Below are 15,351 nucleotides of genomic sequence, written 5' to 3'. Positions count from 1 at the left end.
CCCATAGGAGACAAAATTCTCCATCGCAACCAAGTGATGTTTGACATGTTTTCCTCTGAGAAAGTTATGACTTCTCTCTGTCCAGTTGATGAGAGTGGGTTTTTTTGTCACATTGCACTTGATAGGCTAATTTGCACCCTTCCCCTAGAGATACTTCAGAGTCCAAGACTGAGCATACTGACATCTGGTGGCTAGGATTAAGTTGTTACGAAGGTCATTTTGTAAAAAAGGAAATAGTCTAAACCTTTTGGTGGCCACAATTCAGTTGCAGAATTAGTGGTCAGCTGTCATGACTCATGACACAAGAAAGAAGAGAACCTTTAGACAAGTGTGGCTGATCAGGTATTGAGTTGGAATAAGGCTATGATAAAGAAATAAACTGAAAATATTAAGTATACAGGGCCTATGGCCATTGCAGAATTTATTGTGCGTTCCACTTGCATCATTTGTGGTTTATTAGAAAGGAACACAAATTTACATCTAAGAAGGTGCATTGACACGAGAATTATGTGGTTTCATTACTGCTGGAATGGACATGGATTTTTGAAACTGAAAATAATATTTTAAGAATCAGATTATGTCTTTAGTTTTTGTTGTTAGATGCTCCTTTGTGTTCAGGTCAGGCCTCAGTATAATAATGTAGCACTTGGGAATGAAGATGCAGCCCAGAAGCCCAGCACTGGAGGCCAAGATGGAGAAGACCTGCACAGCTACCATGTATTTCCCCTTTGTGCTCAGGTAGGTGGGCACAAAGGAGACCCAAACACTGCAGAAGACCAGCATGCTGAAGGTGATCAGCTTGGCTTCATTGAAGGCCCCAGGCAGCTTCCTGGCTAGGAAAGCCACCGTGAAGCAGATGGCAGCCAGAAAACCCATGTAGCCAAGGCCAGTGTAAAACATGGCAGCAGATCCTTCATTGCATTTCAGGATAATCTCTCCAGGCTGGGAGTGCATGTCAGAATCTGGAAATGGAGGAGAGATCACCAGCCAGATGATGCAGATGACGACTTGGACACTGGAACAAGAAATGACAATGGAGTTGGCCAGACTCTTCCCCAGCCATCTCCTCATTTTGTTCCCTGGCGTTGTGGCCAGGAAAGCCAGCACCACAGTGATGGTTTTTGCCAACACAGAAGAGACAGCACCTGAGAAGATGATGCTAAAGGCTGTTTGTTGGAGAAGGCAGGTCACTTTGCTTGGTTGGCCGATGAAGAGGAAGGAGGACAAAAAGGAGAGAAGTAGGGAAGTGAGGAGAATGTAGGAGAGGTCCCTGTTGTTGGCTTTGACTATCGGGGTTTCTAGGTATTTAATGAAGATTCCTAACACAAAGCCTGTGGTTAAGGACAAGAATAGGGAAATGGAAGCTAAAATTATTCCCAAATATTCTTGATAATCCAGGAAGGTGATAATCTTGGGGATACATTGAACTCGGTCCTTGTTTGGATGTTGATCTTCTGGACATTTGGTGCAGTGGTTTGCATCTGAATAGAAGAAAAAGAGTAGCTTCAGTATTACAGCAATAACCAATTGGCAGAAAAAGATGCTGTTGGTGGGGAGGTCAGAACATAAGAATGTATTATCAGGTGAAACATTTGTTTGTTCATTTGCTTTTTAAAATGCTTACACTTGTAATCCAGTTGTTCCTCCAAGGAGAAAGAGGTGGTACATAAGGTTTTTCTTGCTTTTTACCTTCTGACTTAGATAAAACTCAGAGGCAATGCCCTCCCGACGGAAGTGGTTTTTGCCACCTTCATTGTATGTCTTTCACTGAATGCTAGAGACACACCTCTTTACCTTGGACTTTTACAGTTAAGCTATTATACTTTATGGGAGGTGATTAAAAATAGAGAAATGAAGAAAGGATCCACATGTTTAAAAAGGCCTTTAGAATCTTCACAGGTAGTGTCTCTGAATTAAAAGAAGTCTGCTCTGCTCTCTCCCTGTTGGTTTTCCGGAGACTTCTGAAAAAGATCTTGTTCTGGAGAGCCTTTGGGAAGGACTGAAGGTAGAACCTGACACTGATTTTATGCCTTCTACGTTAAATTTTACCTTTGTAGTCCCTTTAGTACCAACCTCTCTCTCTATATGTGTGTGTGTGTATTGTATTTTATGTATTTTAAATTTATTTTAATGTTTTTGTGATTTTACTATTTACAATTTCATTATGTACATGTTTGATTTTATTTTTGTAAGCCGCCCTGAGTGCCCTTTTATAGGGTAGAAGGGCAGGATAGAAATATTTTAACATAAATAAATAAATAAAATTACCACATGCTTCCTGTCACTGGGGCCCTGCAGCTGTGTTGGACTACAATGCCCATCAGATTCAGCCAGCATGGCCCATGATGGAACTTTTAGTCAAAAACATCTGGAAGGCCCTAGGTAGGGGAAGATTGCCTTACCCATACATGGGAGGATTTGCCAAAGTATTTTAAAGAAACAGAAGAGTGAACCAAAGTATGGCAAGGAATGATCTGATCAATAGAAAGCAGCTGGTTGTCCTGGGGAAGAGACATTCAAACTTTCTATGTCAAACTTTGTACATCAAATTTTCTGGCACAGAATTGAACACTTTGCAGAGGATAATCTACATTAGGGATGGGATCGAATTGTCTGATTCTGCTTCAGAAGCATTCTGTCAACTTAACCAAGTTAGTTCTTTGTCCAGTAACTGTTGCTGTTACAGTCTGGGTTTTTTTCTTCCAAAAATATTAATATCAATATCAATATTTTCTTTCAAAATATTAATATTTTGAAAGAAAATATTGATTAAGGGTATGAAAGTGGCTTTGCTGCCTCCTCCTCTGCTGTGACTGAGGCTGGTCAGTTTTCATGTTAGCAAGCAGAGACTGGCTGGTTTCCTTTTGGAAAGGAAAGAGGATTTCAGTGCACCTCTCATGCTCAGCAATCCTAGTATCCTTAATATGAGAGTAACGCTCTAATCTCTATTATAAGCTTGGCTTGCTTCCTCCTGCTTGGAGTTTGGATTATTGAAGTGGAGGTGGTTGGGGGAAAGAGAGACACAGAGAGATCCATGCTGCTGTTCTATATGTAAAATTAATAGAAGGTCAATATATTCAAGGGAATACTCGAGAAGGGAAATTCTGGTGTCAGGGAAAAGCCAGTGAAGTTTGAAGTAAACATGATTGCTCCATAAAGATGGAGAATATGTGGACCATTGAAAAATCCAGTACTAAATCAGAATTCAGCAGAATTCTTGCCCATCCATTGCCGACACACTGTTATGCTTGCCAAAATTTCTAATCTGAGTTGATCCCTGAGTAACTGCCATAGGCACTACATTAGCACCATCAACAAAGCCTACACTGCAACCAGTCCTATTGGATAGGACAGAATGATTCTTTTGAGCATAATTTGAGTGGGGGAAGAGGCTCTGAGGATGCACAATCTTGGTGATCCCTGAAAAAAGCAGAATGTGGAGGGCATGGCTTAAAATAGGGGGAAAGATGCATTGTGGGCACTGCATGCTGAACCCTCCTCCTGCTCTCCACTTTGTAGGCCAAAGTTTGCTTCTGCAAAGTCATTTATTTCCACTTCCTGGAATGAATGAAGGGGATTAAAATACAGAAACCAAAACAGAGTCCATGTTCAGAAATATCTCTTCACAGGAAGTATCTGAGTGTTTCTTTGCCCTCTTTATGTTCTCCCACCTTCCTGACTGGAGATAGTCCCTTCTGCACAAGGAGTACAAGCATAGCAGCAAATGGGCTCTCCTTCTTGAACCATCTTGGCGTATCCAGGGAGACAGCTTTCAGTACACCTGGAGCGAGGCACAGTCTAACCATAAAGAGATGGAGGTGCATCAAAGGGAGTGAGTAGCACAAGTATCACTACTAATATTATTTACTGTATCTCACAAATCACACAAAATATCTCACATAATAACAGGACAGTGCACAGCAATAAAAGCAATACAGAACAGTCATAAGAACGACTGGCTACTCAAGAAAATCTTAAGCAGATGCAAGGGCTGTAAGCATAAAATAAATGTTCATTAAAGGCCTGAAAGTCAAAAGCGAGGTTATCTCCCAAATCTCTCCTGTAAATGTGTTCCACAGCATAGGACCAGCAACACTAAATGTCTGGTTTCCAGTTGAGGCTAGTTGGGCCTTTACAAAATGGGAGACAACTAACAGTGCTGCTCTAGATGATCTCAGTGATTGACCTGCAATATAAGGGCTCAGGCAGTCCATAAAGTTATCCTAGAGCCAAATTGTTCAAGTGTTTGTATATCAACACAAAAGCCTTGAAGCTGTCACCATAATCATCATCGTGATCGTCATCATCATACACTTTTCCTCCAAGGAAAAGCTCAAGGTAGCAACCTCGGTATTTCCCCCCCCCCTCAATTTTAACTTCACAACAAGCCTGTCAAGTAGGTTAGGCAGAGACATTGCAACTGACCCAAGGTCACCCACGGAGCTTCTTTGTGGCTGTCTGGGGATTAGACCTTTGGTCTCCCAGGTCCTTGTCCAACACTTTAAACACTACACCATACTGGTTTTCTATATAATTACTGGTATTAGAGTAAAATACCACACTGTAGGATAATAATGGTCACCAGAGTCAGGACAATGGACAAAGAAAGGATTGGAAGACTGATGCCCAAGTCAGAAAAGGAAAGGCTTGTTAAGAGGATGGGATATATGGCATGATTTCACAAGTTCCAGCCTGAAATGAACATCCTGCTTGGATGCACATTTTTGAAATAAGGACTGATGGACTAATTATCATGTATTTCTCTCCCCCATTTTAGAGGTGGGTTAAAATCTGTGGGCTGAGGATTACATTTTGGATAGATTAAAATGGTTGGCTCTTGTTCAACAGCAGCACCACTTCCCTCTCAATGCTAAAAAAAAACCCTTCTAGGGACCTGGCAAGGAGGGTAGTAAAGACGGTACAACTGAGCTGGGCTTCTGAGTTGCTGGGGCCACCAGCCAACCACTGTTGCAAGTCCTGCTGTAAATCCTGAATTTCCAGGGTTGCAAAATGTGTGGGGAGCCTCCACAGATATAAGAGGCTCTCTGCTTTACACACAAGTGCTGTACAAGGAGGAGCCCCCCTGGGCTGCCAGTTCCCACCCCTGCACCATAGTCAGGAGGACTTCCTCCCAGCCCTTTCTTACTTTCTTAAACCACTTGGGCCACACGATGGCTTCTGGGTTAATGGTGAGCTGTATTTTAGTGGATGCCTCTCTCTCAATACTTCCAATTTTCACTCTAACATAAGACTCATTGGGAAACATCACCCAGTTCTCAATATCATAGCTGCCTGGCAATGCTCCGTTCTCATCCAAATACAGTCCGCCCATGGAAGTATTCGAAAACTGGATTTCTCTTAAGAAAGCATGAAGCTGGAATGACAGGGAAAGCACCAGCCTTTAGAGAGGCATGACAGCATGTTGGATTTCTCAGCCCTGCTTGCTTTGATCTCTAATCGCCTATGAATTGGGGCAGGTGTGCATCTCATTTGGACTCATAAACTCTTTTATTAAAACATTTATAAACCATATTTCATATAAAATTACAAGGTGGCTATTCAGAAGGCTATAAAATGCTTTTAAAAAACCACAAATACAAACAGTACCCCAAATTTCTAATAGAGATGTTACTGAAAATCAGTGCTCCAAAATGCTCTTGTGAATAGGTATGTTATAACCATCTAGTGGAACACTGTGTCAGCTGTATCTTTAGGGAAGGTTAGTCCACAGTATGGGGCCACTGCAGAGAGGAACCTCACAGGTCTATACATCTTCAAGATCAGCATATGAGCAAAATGTACACCTATGCTGAATAGCTCCTGGGCCTTGTGCACATGTTTGTTTACATATAAAGAAATCATGGAACCATGGAATTGTTCAATTGGAAGGGGCCTATAAGGCCATCGAGTCCAACCCCCTGGTCAATGCAGGAATCCAAATTAAAGCATATCCGACAGGTGGCTGTCCAGCTGCCTCTTGAATGCCTCCAGTGTTGGAGAGCCCACCACCTCCCTTGGTATTTGGTTTAATTGCCATACGGGTTTAACAGTTAGGAAGGCTTTCCTGGTGTTCAAGCAAAATCTGGCTTCCTGCCCATTAGTCCATGTCCTGCACTTGGGATAATCAAGAAGAGACCCTGTCCCTCCTCTGTGTGGCAACCTTACAAGTACTAGAAGAGTTCCATCTCCCCTTAGTCTTCTCTTCTCCAGGCTAAACATGCCCAGTTCTTTCAGTCCCTCCTCATAGGGCTTTGTTTCCAGTCCCCTGATCATCTTTGTTGCCCTCCTCTGAACCTGTTCCAGTTTGTTTGCATTCTTCTTAAAGTGCAGTGTCCAGAACTGGATGCAGTATTCAAGATGAGGCCTAACCACTGCTGAATAGAGGGGGACTAGTACCCCCCATGATTTGGAAACTATACTTCTGTTAATGCAGTCTAAAATATTGTTGTTGTTATGTGCCTTCAAGTTGACTACGACTGATGGCAACCCTATGAATCAGTGACCTCCAAGAGAGTCTAAATTAGCATTTGCTTTTTTTGCACCCACATCACATTGTTGGTTCATATTCAGCTTGTGATCAACAACAATCCCAAGATCCTTCTCTCATGTAGTATTGCTGAGTCAAGTATCCCCCATCTTATAACTGGGGGTTTGCTTTCTTTTTCCCAGCGGTAGAACTTTGCACTTATCCCTGTTAAATTCTGTTGTTTTCAATCTAATGCCCCAGCCTATCAAGATCCCTTTGAATTTTTTTTCTGTCTTCTCTGCACCTCCTCATCCAAGTCATTAATAAAAATGTTGAAGGAACCATTGATAAGGAATCTTTGAGTACAATTCTGAAGCCAACTGTGGAGACACCTGATAGTTGTTCCATCCATAAGGATACAATACATCTCATCCTAGTGGGGAAGACTGGCCTGGAGATCTGTGCTCCCGCTCAGTCAGTGTTTCAGGTGCTCACTGTTGATGGATGAACAGCAAAAGGCGGACAGCATCCAAGGACAAGCAAAAAGGGGAGAATCCCAAGATGCTGGAAAAAATTAAATGGAAGCCCAACACAATTCAGCTACTCAGTGACTTGGCCTTCGTTAGGAAATATACAGGTCTAAAATTTTCTCCAACAAATCTATATGCCTCGATATCGAATGTGAGAACAGGTCTAAAAAATTTTTTCAACGAATCTTTGCAACTAGATGATGATTTTTAGACCTGTTCTCACAGTCGATATCGAGGCATATAGATTTGTTGGAGAAAATTTTAGACCTGTATATCCCTTGACGAAGGCCAAGTCACTGAGTGGCCGAAAAACATTGTGCTTTCATTTTTTTAAAAAACCATTTGGGCTTGCATTTAATAAAAACCCTTTTTTCCAGCATCTTGGGGTTCTCCTCTTTTTTCTTTTGCTCACTGTTGATGGACAACTTAAAGGCCTAGCACAGACAGAGGGGGAGTTGAGAAGAGCCCAACTTCAGCTAAGAAAGCTGTTTATCTTTAAGGGCTCCAGGGAGGAGCCACTAGATAAAGGGAAGACTTCTGACATAACCATAACAGGCAGGAGGTGTCCCAAGAACCACATAAATTGGATTGTTTTCAGAGATGGGCAATAGTTTTCCCTCACTACTATATTTGAAAATGGATTCAGGATAATGACAATACCGGACTTTGGAAAATGAATTGCGGTTTGCAAAAAGGGAAAGGAGGTACCTGCCATGGCTGTAGCCTTCGGAGTTCCAATCCATCTCCTCCACCCATTGTCAGCATCTGCTTTGATCTAGGTGAATATGCAGCATTTAAGGCCTGCGCCATGGCTTGGACACTGAAGTAAGTTCTGTAGCTGTCTTGAGACTGGGCTCTCTCAAGTTCCTCTTGGGGAAGTGTCTCCAGGTTCTCCTTCTCTGTGCATCTTGTCCAACCTTTGATGGCCCACACATGCTTAGAATATGAACAAACAAATGCTTCCTTCAAAAACTTTTCAAGACGATAGGAATATGGATAATAAAAGTCATGTTTGGACTTTTTTTTGGTCTTCATTACAATGGACAAAGAACCATGGATGTACTGGAATAATTCAGGATCAAAAGACAAACACGTGTTGATGTCCTGAAAGCCTGTTGTGATCCAGACTTTTGTCCCTATTTTTTTCTCAAGTGTTTTTTGTAGTATTATGATTGGAATCCATGCCCTATGTGTGTTTTCGTAGTAAACAACTACACTGATTTGTCTCCATAGGGCAAATGGAGCAATCTGGTGGAGCACAAGGTACAGATTCTTTTCCGATAGTCTTTGTGATAAGGCAACACAAATTCCATTGCTAATCAGCAGAGGTGTCATGTCAAGCAAGAACCTTTCTCCATTCTCATTGTCTGGAACAAAGAGACCAATCCACGTCCATCCAAAATGAAGGAGCAGCTTAATAATCCCCTGGTACTGACTTTCTTCTTTGGGGACCATACGGTAGAGAAAAGGGAGCTGGGTTTTGTCATCAGGAACCTGAGCAGCAAAGCCATAACTGATCTAGTGAGGAAAGGAAGAAATTAGGAACAAATATTTATTAACCACAACAGAAGATTTACTTAACTTTAAAGTTGACAATGAGGACATTGAACTTGTCAAGGATTATCAAAACCTTGACACAGTCCTTAACCAAAATGGAGACTATAGTCAAGAAATCAGAAGAAGGCTAGGGCTGGGGAGGGCAGGTATGAGAGAATTAGAAAAGGTCCTCAAATGCAAAGATGTATCACTGAACACCAAAGTCAGGATCATTCAAACCATGGTATTCCCGATTATGTATAAATGTGAAAGCTGGACAGTGAAAAAAGCAGATAAGAGAAAAATCCACTCATTTGAAATGTGGTGTTGGAGGAGAGCTTTGCGGATTCCATGGACTGTGAAAAAGACAAATAATTGGGTGTTAGAACAAATTAAACCAGAACTATCACTAGAAGCTAAAATGATGAAACTGAGGTTGTCATACATAATGACATAATGACATACATAATGGAGACATAATGAGAAGACCTGTTTCACTAGAAAAGACCATAATGCTGGGCAAAGCGGGAGTAGAAAAAGAGGAAGGCCAAACAAGAGATGGATTGATTCCATAAAGGACGCCACAGACCTGAACTTAGCAGCTGAATTTCTCTGTCTCTCTGTCGTACCTGTGGGAGTTTGTAGATGCCTGACAGGGCTGAAATATGTTTTGAGATGACAGAATTGGCCCCTTCAAGAACAGCCACCAGGTTATTGCGTCTTCCACAGCTATAGTTTGGAATGTTGCTTCCCCCGCCTGCAAGCAGGTCTAGCATGGCATCGGAAGTCATCCTGGCATCAATATAGTTCTCATAGAGTTTGTAGCCCAGCGTGATGTTGGGCAAGAGCCTGGCATCCTGGTTGATGTCCTGGATGGTGAGGGAGAAGGACAGGATGTGCCAGTAGAACCTAGGTGATGGACTGCAATAAAGAAACCCATTAGAAAGTGTCAAGCTGTTGTTCACCATTTAATGAGAATAAACAATATTTGATGTCCCAAATAGGGATTTTGATGTTTTTAGTGGGGGATGGCCAAGGGATCTATCCTTGTTGCTAGGTAAAAATCCACACCATACATTTATAGCAAAGTCAACACACATTTAAAACACAGAACTTCTCCCAAGGAATCATGTGAACCATAGTTTGTTAAGGGTGCTGAGAATTTGTAGCCCTGTGAAGGGGAAACTCGTTCCCAGAATTCTTTTTGGTGTAGGTATGTACTTTATTTATTTATTTATTATTTATTGAATTTGTATCCCGCCCTTCCTCCCAGCAGGAGCCCAGGGCGTCAAACAAAAAGCTAAAAACACTTTAAAACGTCATAAAAACAGGACTTAAAATAAATTAAAACAATGGCTTGTTGAAAGAGGAAAGTCTTCAAAAGGTGCTGAAAAGATAGCAGAGATGGTGCCTGCCTAATATTCAAAGGGAGGGAATTCCACAGGGTAGGTGCCGCCACACTAAAGGTCCATTTCCTATATTGTGCAGAATGAACCTCCTGATAAGATGGTATCTGCAGGAGGCCCTCACCTGCAGAACGCAGTGATCAACTATGTATATAAGGGGTAAGACAGTCTTTCAGGTATCCTGGTCCCGAGCTGTATAGGGCTTTATACACCAAAACTAGAACCTTGAACTTGGCCCAGTAGCAAATGGGCAGCTTTAAATGTGCATTGGATATTCTTTAAATGCATGGTGTGGATCTGCTTTGGGGAGATGCATGCTCCATTGCACACAGTCTTAAAGAACAAAAACTGAGCAAAACTACAGTACTGCCTTCAAATCAATTCTGACTTATGGTGACCCTATGAATAGAGTTTTCATGAGGTTGAGAGGCAGTGACTGGCCCAAGGTCACCCAGTGAGCTTCATGGCTATGTGGGGATTCAAACCCTGGTCTCCCAGATTGTATAAATGCCACCACTTCAAATAGAGATCTCAGCCTATACTCTAGAACAGAGGATCCCGAACTGTGGTCTACGGACAAGCTTCATTCAAGTGGCAGGTCTGTTAAAATACAATTAGACATCATACAGCCCCTAGCACAGCACATTACAATTGTTACAGCAGGCAGAAATAGTATTAAATATTAATAGTATTACGTGGTCAGCCAAGACTGTCGGTGATTTTCAATTGGTCCGTGGGAAACAAAGTTTGGGAACCACTGCCCTAGAAGGAGAATCAGGATGCAATCTGAACCCCACTTACCTGCCAGGAAGGTCTACTGAATCAGTAAGAGTTACAGTACTTTTCAATATACAAGGTGAAGATTGTGCCCAGCACTTCAGTGCAACTAACCATCAGGAGGCACAGGGCTTGCTTGTGCTGGCCCCTTTCCTTGAGTCTCCCTTGTGCTAATGAAATCAGCTGAGGGGCACAGCACAGCAGTGAGGCAAGAAGTCATAGGACTGTGGTCCCTAGCCAGATTAAGTCTCCAGATACATTGCACTTGCTGAAGCTTGGAACTGCACACATTATTCTGGGCTGGGAGGGGAGATTTTAGTGTAGTTCCAGTTAGAAAAGATGTTCTAGCTGCTGAAAGAATTGCACTGGCTGCCCATTAGCTACCTGGCCAAGTTCAAGGTGCTGGTTTTGTTGTACAAAGCCCTATACATCTCAAGACCAGCATATCTGAAAGACCGTATTACCCCTTATATACGCAGCCGATCACTGCGCTCAGCAGGTGAGGGCCTCCTGCAGATACCATCTTATAAGGACGTCTGTTCTGCACAACATAGGAAATTGACCTTTAGTGTGGTGGCACCTACCTTTGGAATTCTCTCCCCTTAAATATTAGATGAGAGCCAGTGTGGTGTAGTGGTTAAGGTGTCAGACTACGACCTGGGAGACCAGGGTTCTAATCCCCACATAGCCATGAAGGTCACTGGGTGACCTTGGGCCAGTCACTGCCTCTCAGCGTCAGAGGAAGGCAATAGTAAACCACCTCTGAACACCCCCTCCCTCCTGTACAAATCCAGGAATCTAATTGCCTGCAGGAAATTGCATGACTTTGGGGTCACCCTCACCTCCTTCCCTCAGGTGGGGATACATCAATTCCTTTGCATCCCTGTGCCCCATTCTGCAAAAGGCAGCATAGCAAGAAGAATGTTTTACCAGAGATGACAAGGAAACCAGAAAACAGGGCAGGTATGTTGGGAACCAGTGGCCCACAGGTGGTTGCTGTTCTCCAACTCTGATGAGTCTCAGGCAGCATGACCAATGGTCAGACTCAGAGAAGATGGGAGCTTTAGTGCCCTGACATTGGGGTATTTTCCTGGTAAATAGGAGCCACTGAACTGGGGATTGAGAAGCCAGACATCTGCATATAATCATTTACTTTTCAATCCTGGTTCCTGGGGGCTTGACAAAGAGGTATGGAAGTTGTCGAATAAAATATTTGGGAGATATAATTCCACCAATGAGGAAGTGTCCAGGCTGGAAGTAACTTTGTGCTCCGTTGTCTTCTCTGACAAGATTCAAGAGGCATTTTGCCTTCAGGCTCCCACAGACTCCATAACGCATTATCAGCAGAAGTAGGAACAGAAGCAGTAGAGAGATCAGTCTGACTTGGGCACCCATACTTCTCTTGTGGGTGCTCCTCTCTCCTCCAGACACAACTAAGCAGAAGTTGCTGCAGTGGCTTTGCAAATGCAGGAGTCTCCAGAGCCATTAAGCTCATGCAGGCACATCCCCCACTGCCTTTCACCTGCTCTGAACCTTAACTCAGTCTGTCTGTGACACAGGAGATGTTTTATGCACCAATATTTTCCCCCAAGCACAGTGGGATAAATAACCTTGTGCTGCCTTTGAATCTGATGTTTTGGCAGCCTCCAGAAATATCTCATGAGCTTTGGCCAGAATAAGGATACATCATCATCATTTTGATAATTATACGAGGAAGAAGGTTCACCTCTGCAACGTCCCGGAGTCTCTATGTGGCTCAAGGAGTAGGGGCGGAGTTGGAGAAAAACATGTTTGCAATAAATCAGAGGTGAGGCTCTAAAGTCTGACATGAGTCAAGTTTGGGAGGGGGGGATAGTTTGACCTGCACTTTGGTGACAAGAGTATTAGAAGAGCCTGAAAGCTGGATCAGTCTAAAGGCCCACCCAATCCAGCATCCTGTTTGCCACAGTGGCGAGACCCATTTTTGGACTCTCACAAGCGGGCAACAGTCTATTCCTGCTGTTCTTCTTCAGCAACTGGCAGCCGTGCAAAACTCTTTAAAAATTATTAAGGCCACATTCACACTGTACATTTATTCCACTATTATTCCACTTTAAACAGTCATGGTTTCCCCCAAAGAATCCTGGGAAGTGTAGTTTGTGAAGGGTGCTGAGAGCTGCTGCTGTTGTTGTTATGTGCCTTCCAGTCAATTACGACTTATGGCGACCCTATGAATCAGTGACCTCCAAGAGCATCTGTCATGAACCACCGCCCTGTTCAGATCTTGTAAGTTCAGGTCTGTGGCCTCCTTTATGGAATCAATCCATCTCTTGTTTGGCCTTCCTCTTTTTCTACTCCCTTCTGTTTTTCCCAGCATTATTGTCTTTTCTAGTGAATCATGACTTCTCATTCTGTGTCCAAAGTATGAGAACCTCAGTTTCATCATTTTAGCTTCTAGTGACAGTTCTGGTTTAATTTGTTCTAACACCCAATTATTTGTCTTTTTTGCAGTCCATGGTATGCACAAAGCTCTCCTCCAACACCACATTTCAAAGGCGTTGATTTTTCTCTTATCTGCTTTTTTCACTGTCCATCTTTCACATTCATACATAGAGATCAAGAATACCATGGTCTGAATGATCCTGACTTTGGTGTTCAGTGATATGTCTTTGCATTTGAGGACCGTTTCTTGTTCTCTCATAGCTGCCCTCTCCAGTCCTAGCCTTCTTCTGATTTCTTGAACATTGTCTCCATTTGAGTTAATAACTGTGCCAAGGTATTGATAATCCTTGACAAGTTCAATGTCCTCATTGTCAACTTTAAAGTTACATAAATCTTCTGTTGTCATTACTTTAGTCTTTTTGACGTTGAGCTGCAGTCCTGCTTTTGTGCTTTCCTCTTGAACTTTCATCAGCATTCATTTCAAATCATTACTGGTTTCTGCTAAGAGTATATCATCTGCATATCTTAAATTATTGATGTTTCTCCCTCCACTTTTCACACCATCTTGGTCCAATCCCGCTTTCATTATGATATGTTCTGTGTACAGATTAAACAAATAGGGTGATAAAATACACCCCTGTCTCACACCCTTTCCGATGGGGAACCAATTGGTTTCTCCATATTCTGTTCTTACGGGAGCCTCTTGTCCAGAGTATAGGTTGCGCATCAGGACAATCAGATGCTGTGGCACCCCCATTTCTTTTAAAGCATTCCATAGTTTTTCATGATCTACACAGTCAAAGGCTTTGCTGTAATCTATAAAGCACAGGGTGATTTTCTTCTGAAATTCCTTGCTCCGTTCCATTATCCAATGTATGTTTGCGATATGATCTCTGGTGCCTCTTCCCTTTCTAAATCCAGCTTGGATGTCTGGCATTTCTCGCTCCACGTATGGTAACAGCCTTTGTTGTAGTATCTTGAGCATTACTTTACTTGCATGGGATATTAAGGCTATAGTTCAGTAATTACTGCATTCTCTGGGATCCCCTTTCTTTGGAAGTGGGATATAAATTGAACGCTTCTAGTCTGTGGGCCATTGTTTAGTTTTCATATTTCTTGACAAAGTTTTGTCAAAATTTGGACAGATTCAGTCTCAGTAGCTTGTAGCAACTCTATTGGTATGCCATCTGTTCCTGGTGATTTGTTTCTTCCAAGTATTTTAAGAGCAGCTTTCACCTCACATTCTAAAATTTCTGGTTCTTCATCATAAGATTCCTCTGTGAATGAATCTGTCATCCTGTCATCTCTTTTACAGAGTTCTTCAGTGTATTGCTTCCATCTTCCTTTTATTTCATCTGGGTCAGTCAGCGTGTTCCCCTGTTGATTACTCAACATCCCTACTCCTGGTTTAAATTTCCCTTTCATTTCTCTGATCTTTTGGAATAGGACTCTTGTTCTTCCCATTTTGTTGTCCTTTTCTATTTCTATACAATAACTATTGTAATAGTTTTCTTTGTCCCTACATACTAGTCGTTGTATAGTTGCATTTAGGGTTCTGACAGTGTTTCTATCTCCTTTTGCTTTTACTTTCCTTCTCTCTTTAACCATTTGAAGAGTTTCTACAGTCATCCATTGAGGTCTTTCCCTCTTTTTAACACGAGGTATTGTCTTTTTGCATTCTTCCCTGATAATGTCCCTGACTTCAGTCCATAGTTCTTCTGGTTCTCTGTCAACTAAGTTTAAAGCCTTAAACCTGTTCCTTATTTGATCTTTTTATTCTTCTGGGATGTTATTTAAATTGTATTTTCGCATTATGAGTGCTTTGTTGTTCTTCTTTAGCTTTACTCTGATTTTCGATACAATCAGTTCATGATCTGTACCGCAGTCTGCTCCTGGTCTTGTTTTTGCAGAAAATATGGAACTTCTCCATCTTCTGTTTCCAATTATATAATCAATTTGATTCCTATATTGACCATCTGGTGATGTCCACATGTACAGTTGTCTTTTTGGTTGCTCAAAAAATGTATTGGCAAAAAACAAATAATTGGCTTCACAGAATTCAATAAGTCTTTCTCCTGCTTCATTTCTGTCTCCTAAGCCCCATTTCCCCACAATTCATAGTTCTTCTCTGTTCCCTACTTTTGCATTCCAGTCCCCCATGATTATCATCATATCTTGTTTTGGTGTGTGATCAATTTCTTCCTGTACTTCTGTG

General features: G+C 42.2%; 1 protein-coding gene across 1 annotated transcript; it reads right to left on the bottom strand.

Annotated features, from left to right (window-relative positions):
* Nucleotides 1-570: 570 nt before the first annotated feature.
* On the bottom strand, nt 571-12,053 carry LOC133379066 (vomeronasal type-2 receptor 26-like). The gene is made up of 6 exons (XM_061613675.1): nt 11,869-12,053; nt 9,162-9,453; nt 7,705-8,514; nt 5,147-5,374; nt 3,672-3,798; nt 571-1,481 (listed from the first exon to the last, which is right to left on the bottom strand). Exons 1-6 carry the CDS (start codon nt 12,051-12,053, stop codon nt 571-573), a joined length of 2,553 nt encoding a protein of 850 aa, XP_061469659.1.
* Nucleotides 12,054-15,351: the final 3,298 nt, after the last annotated feature.

The sequence above is a fragment of the Rhineura floridana genome, chromosome 3 (assembly GCF_030035675.1).
Source record: "Rhineura floridana isolate rRhiFlo1 chromosome 3, rRhiFlo1.hap2, whole genome shotgun sequence".
Lineage (NCBI taxonomy): Eukaryota > Metazoa > Chordata > Lepidosauria > Squamata > Rhineuridae > Rhineura > Rhineura floridana.
Note: the sequence above shows the minus strand (reverse complement) of the source record. Positions and strands in the feature narration are given on the sequence as shown.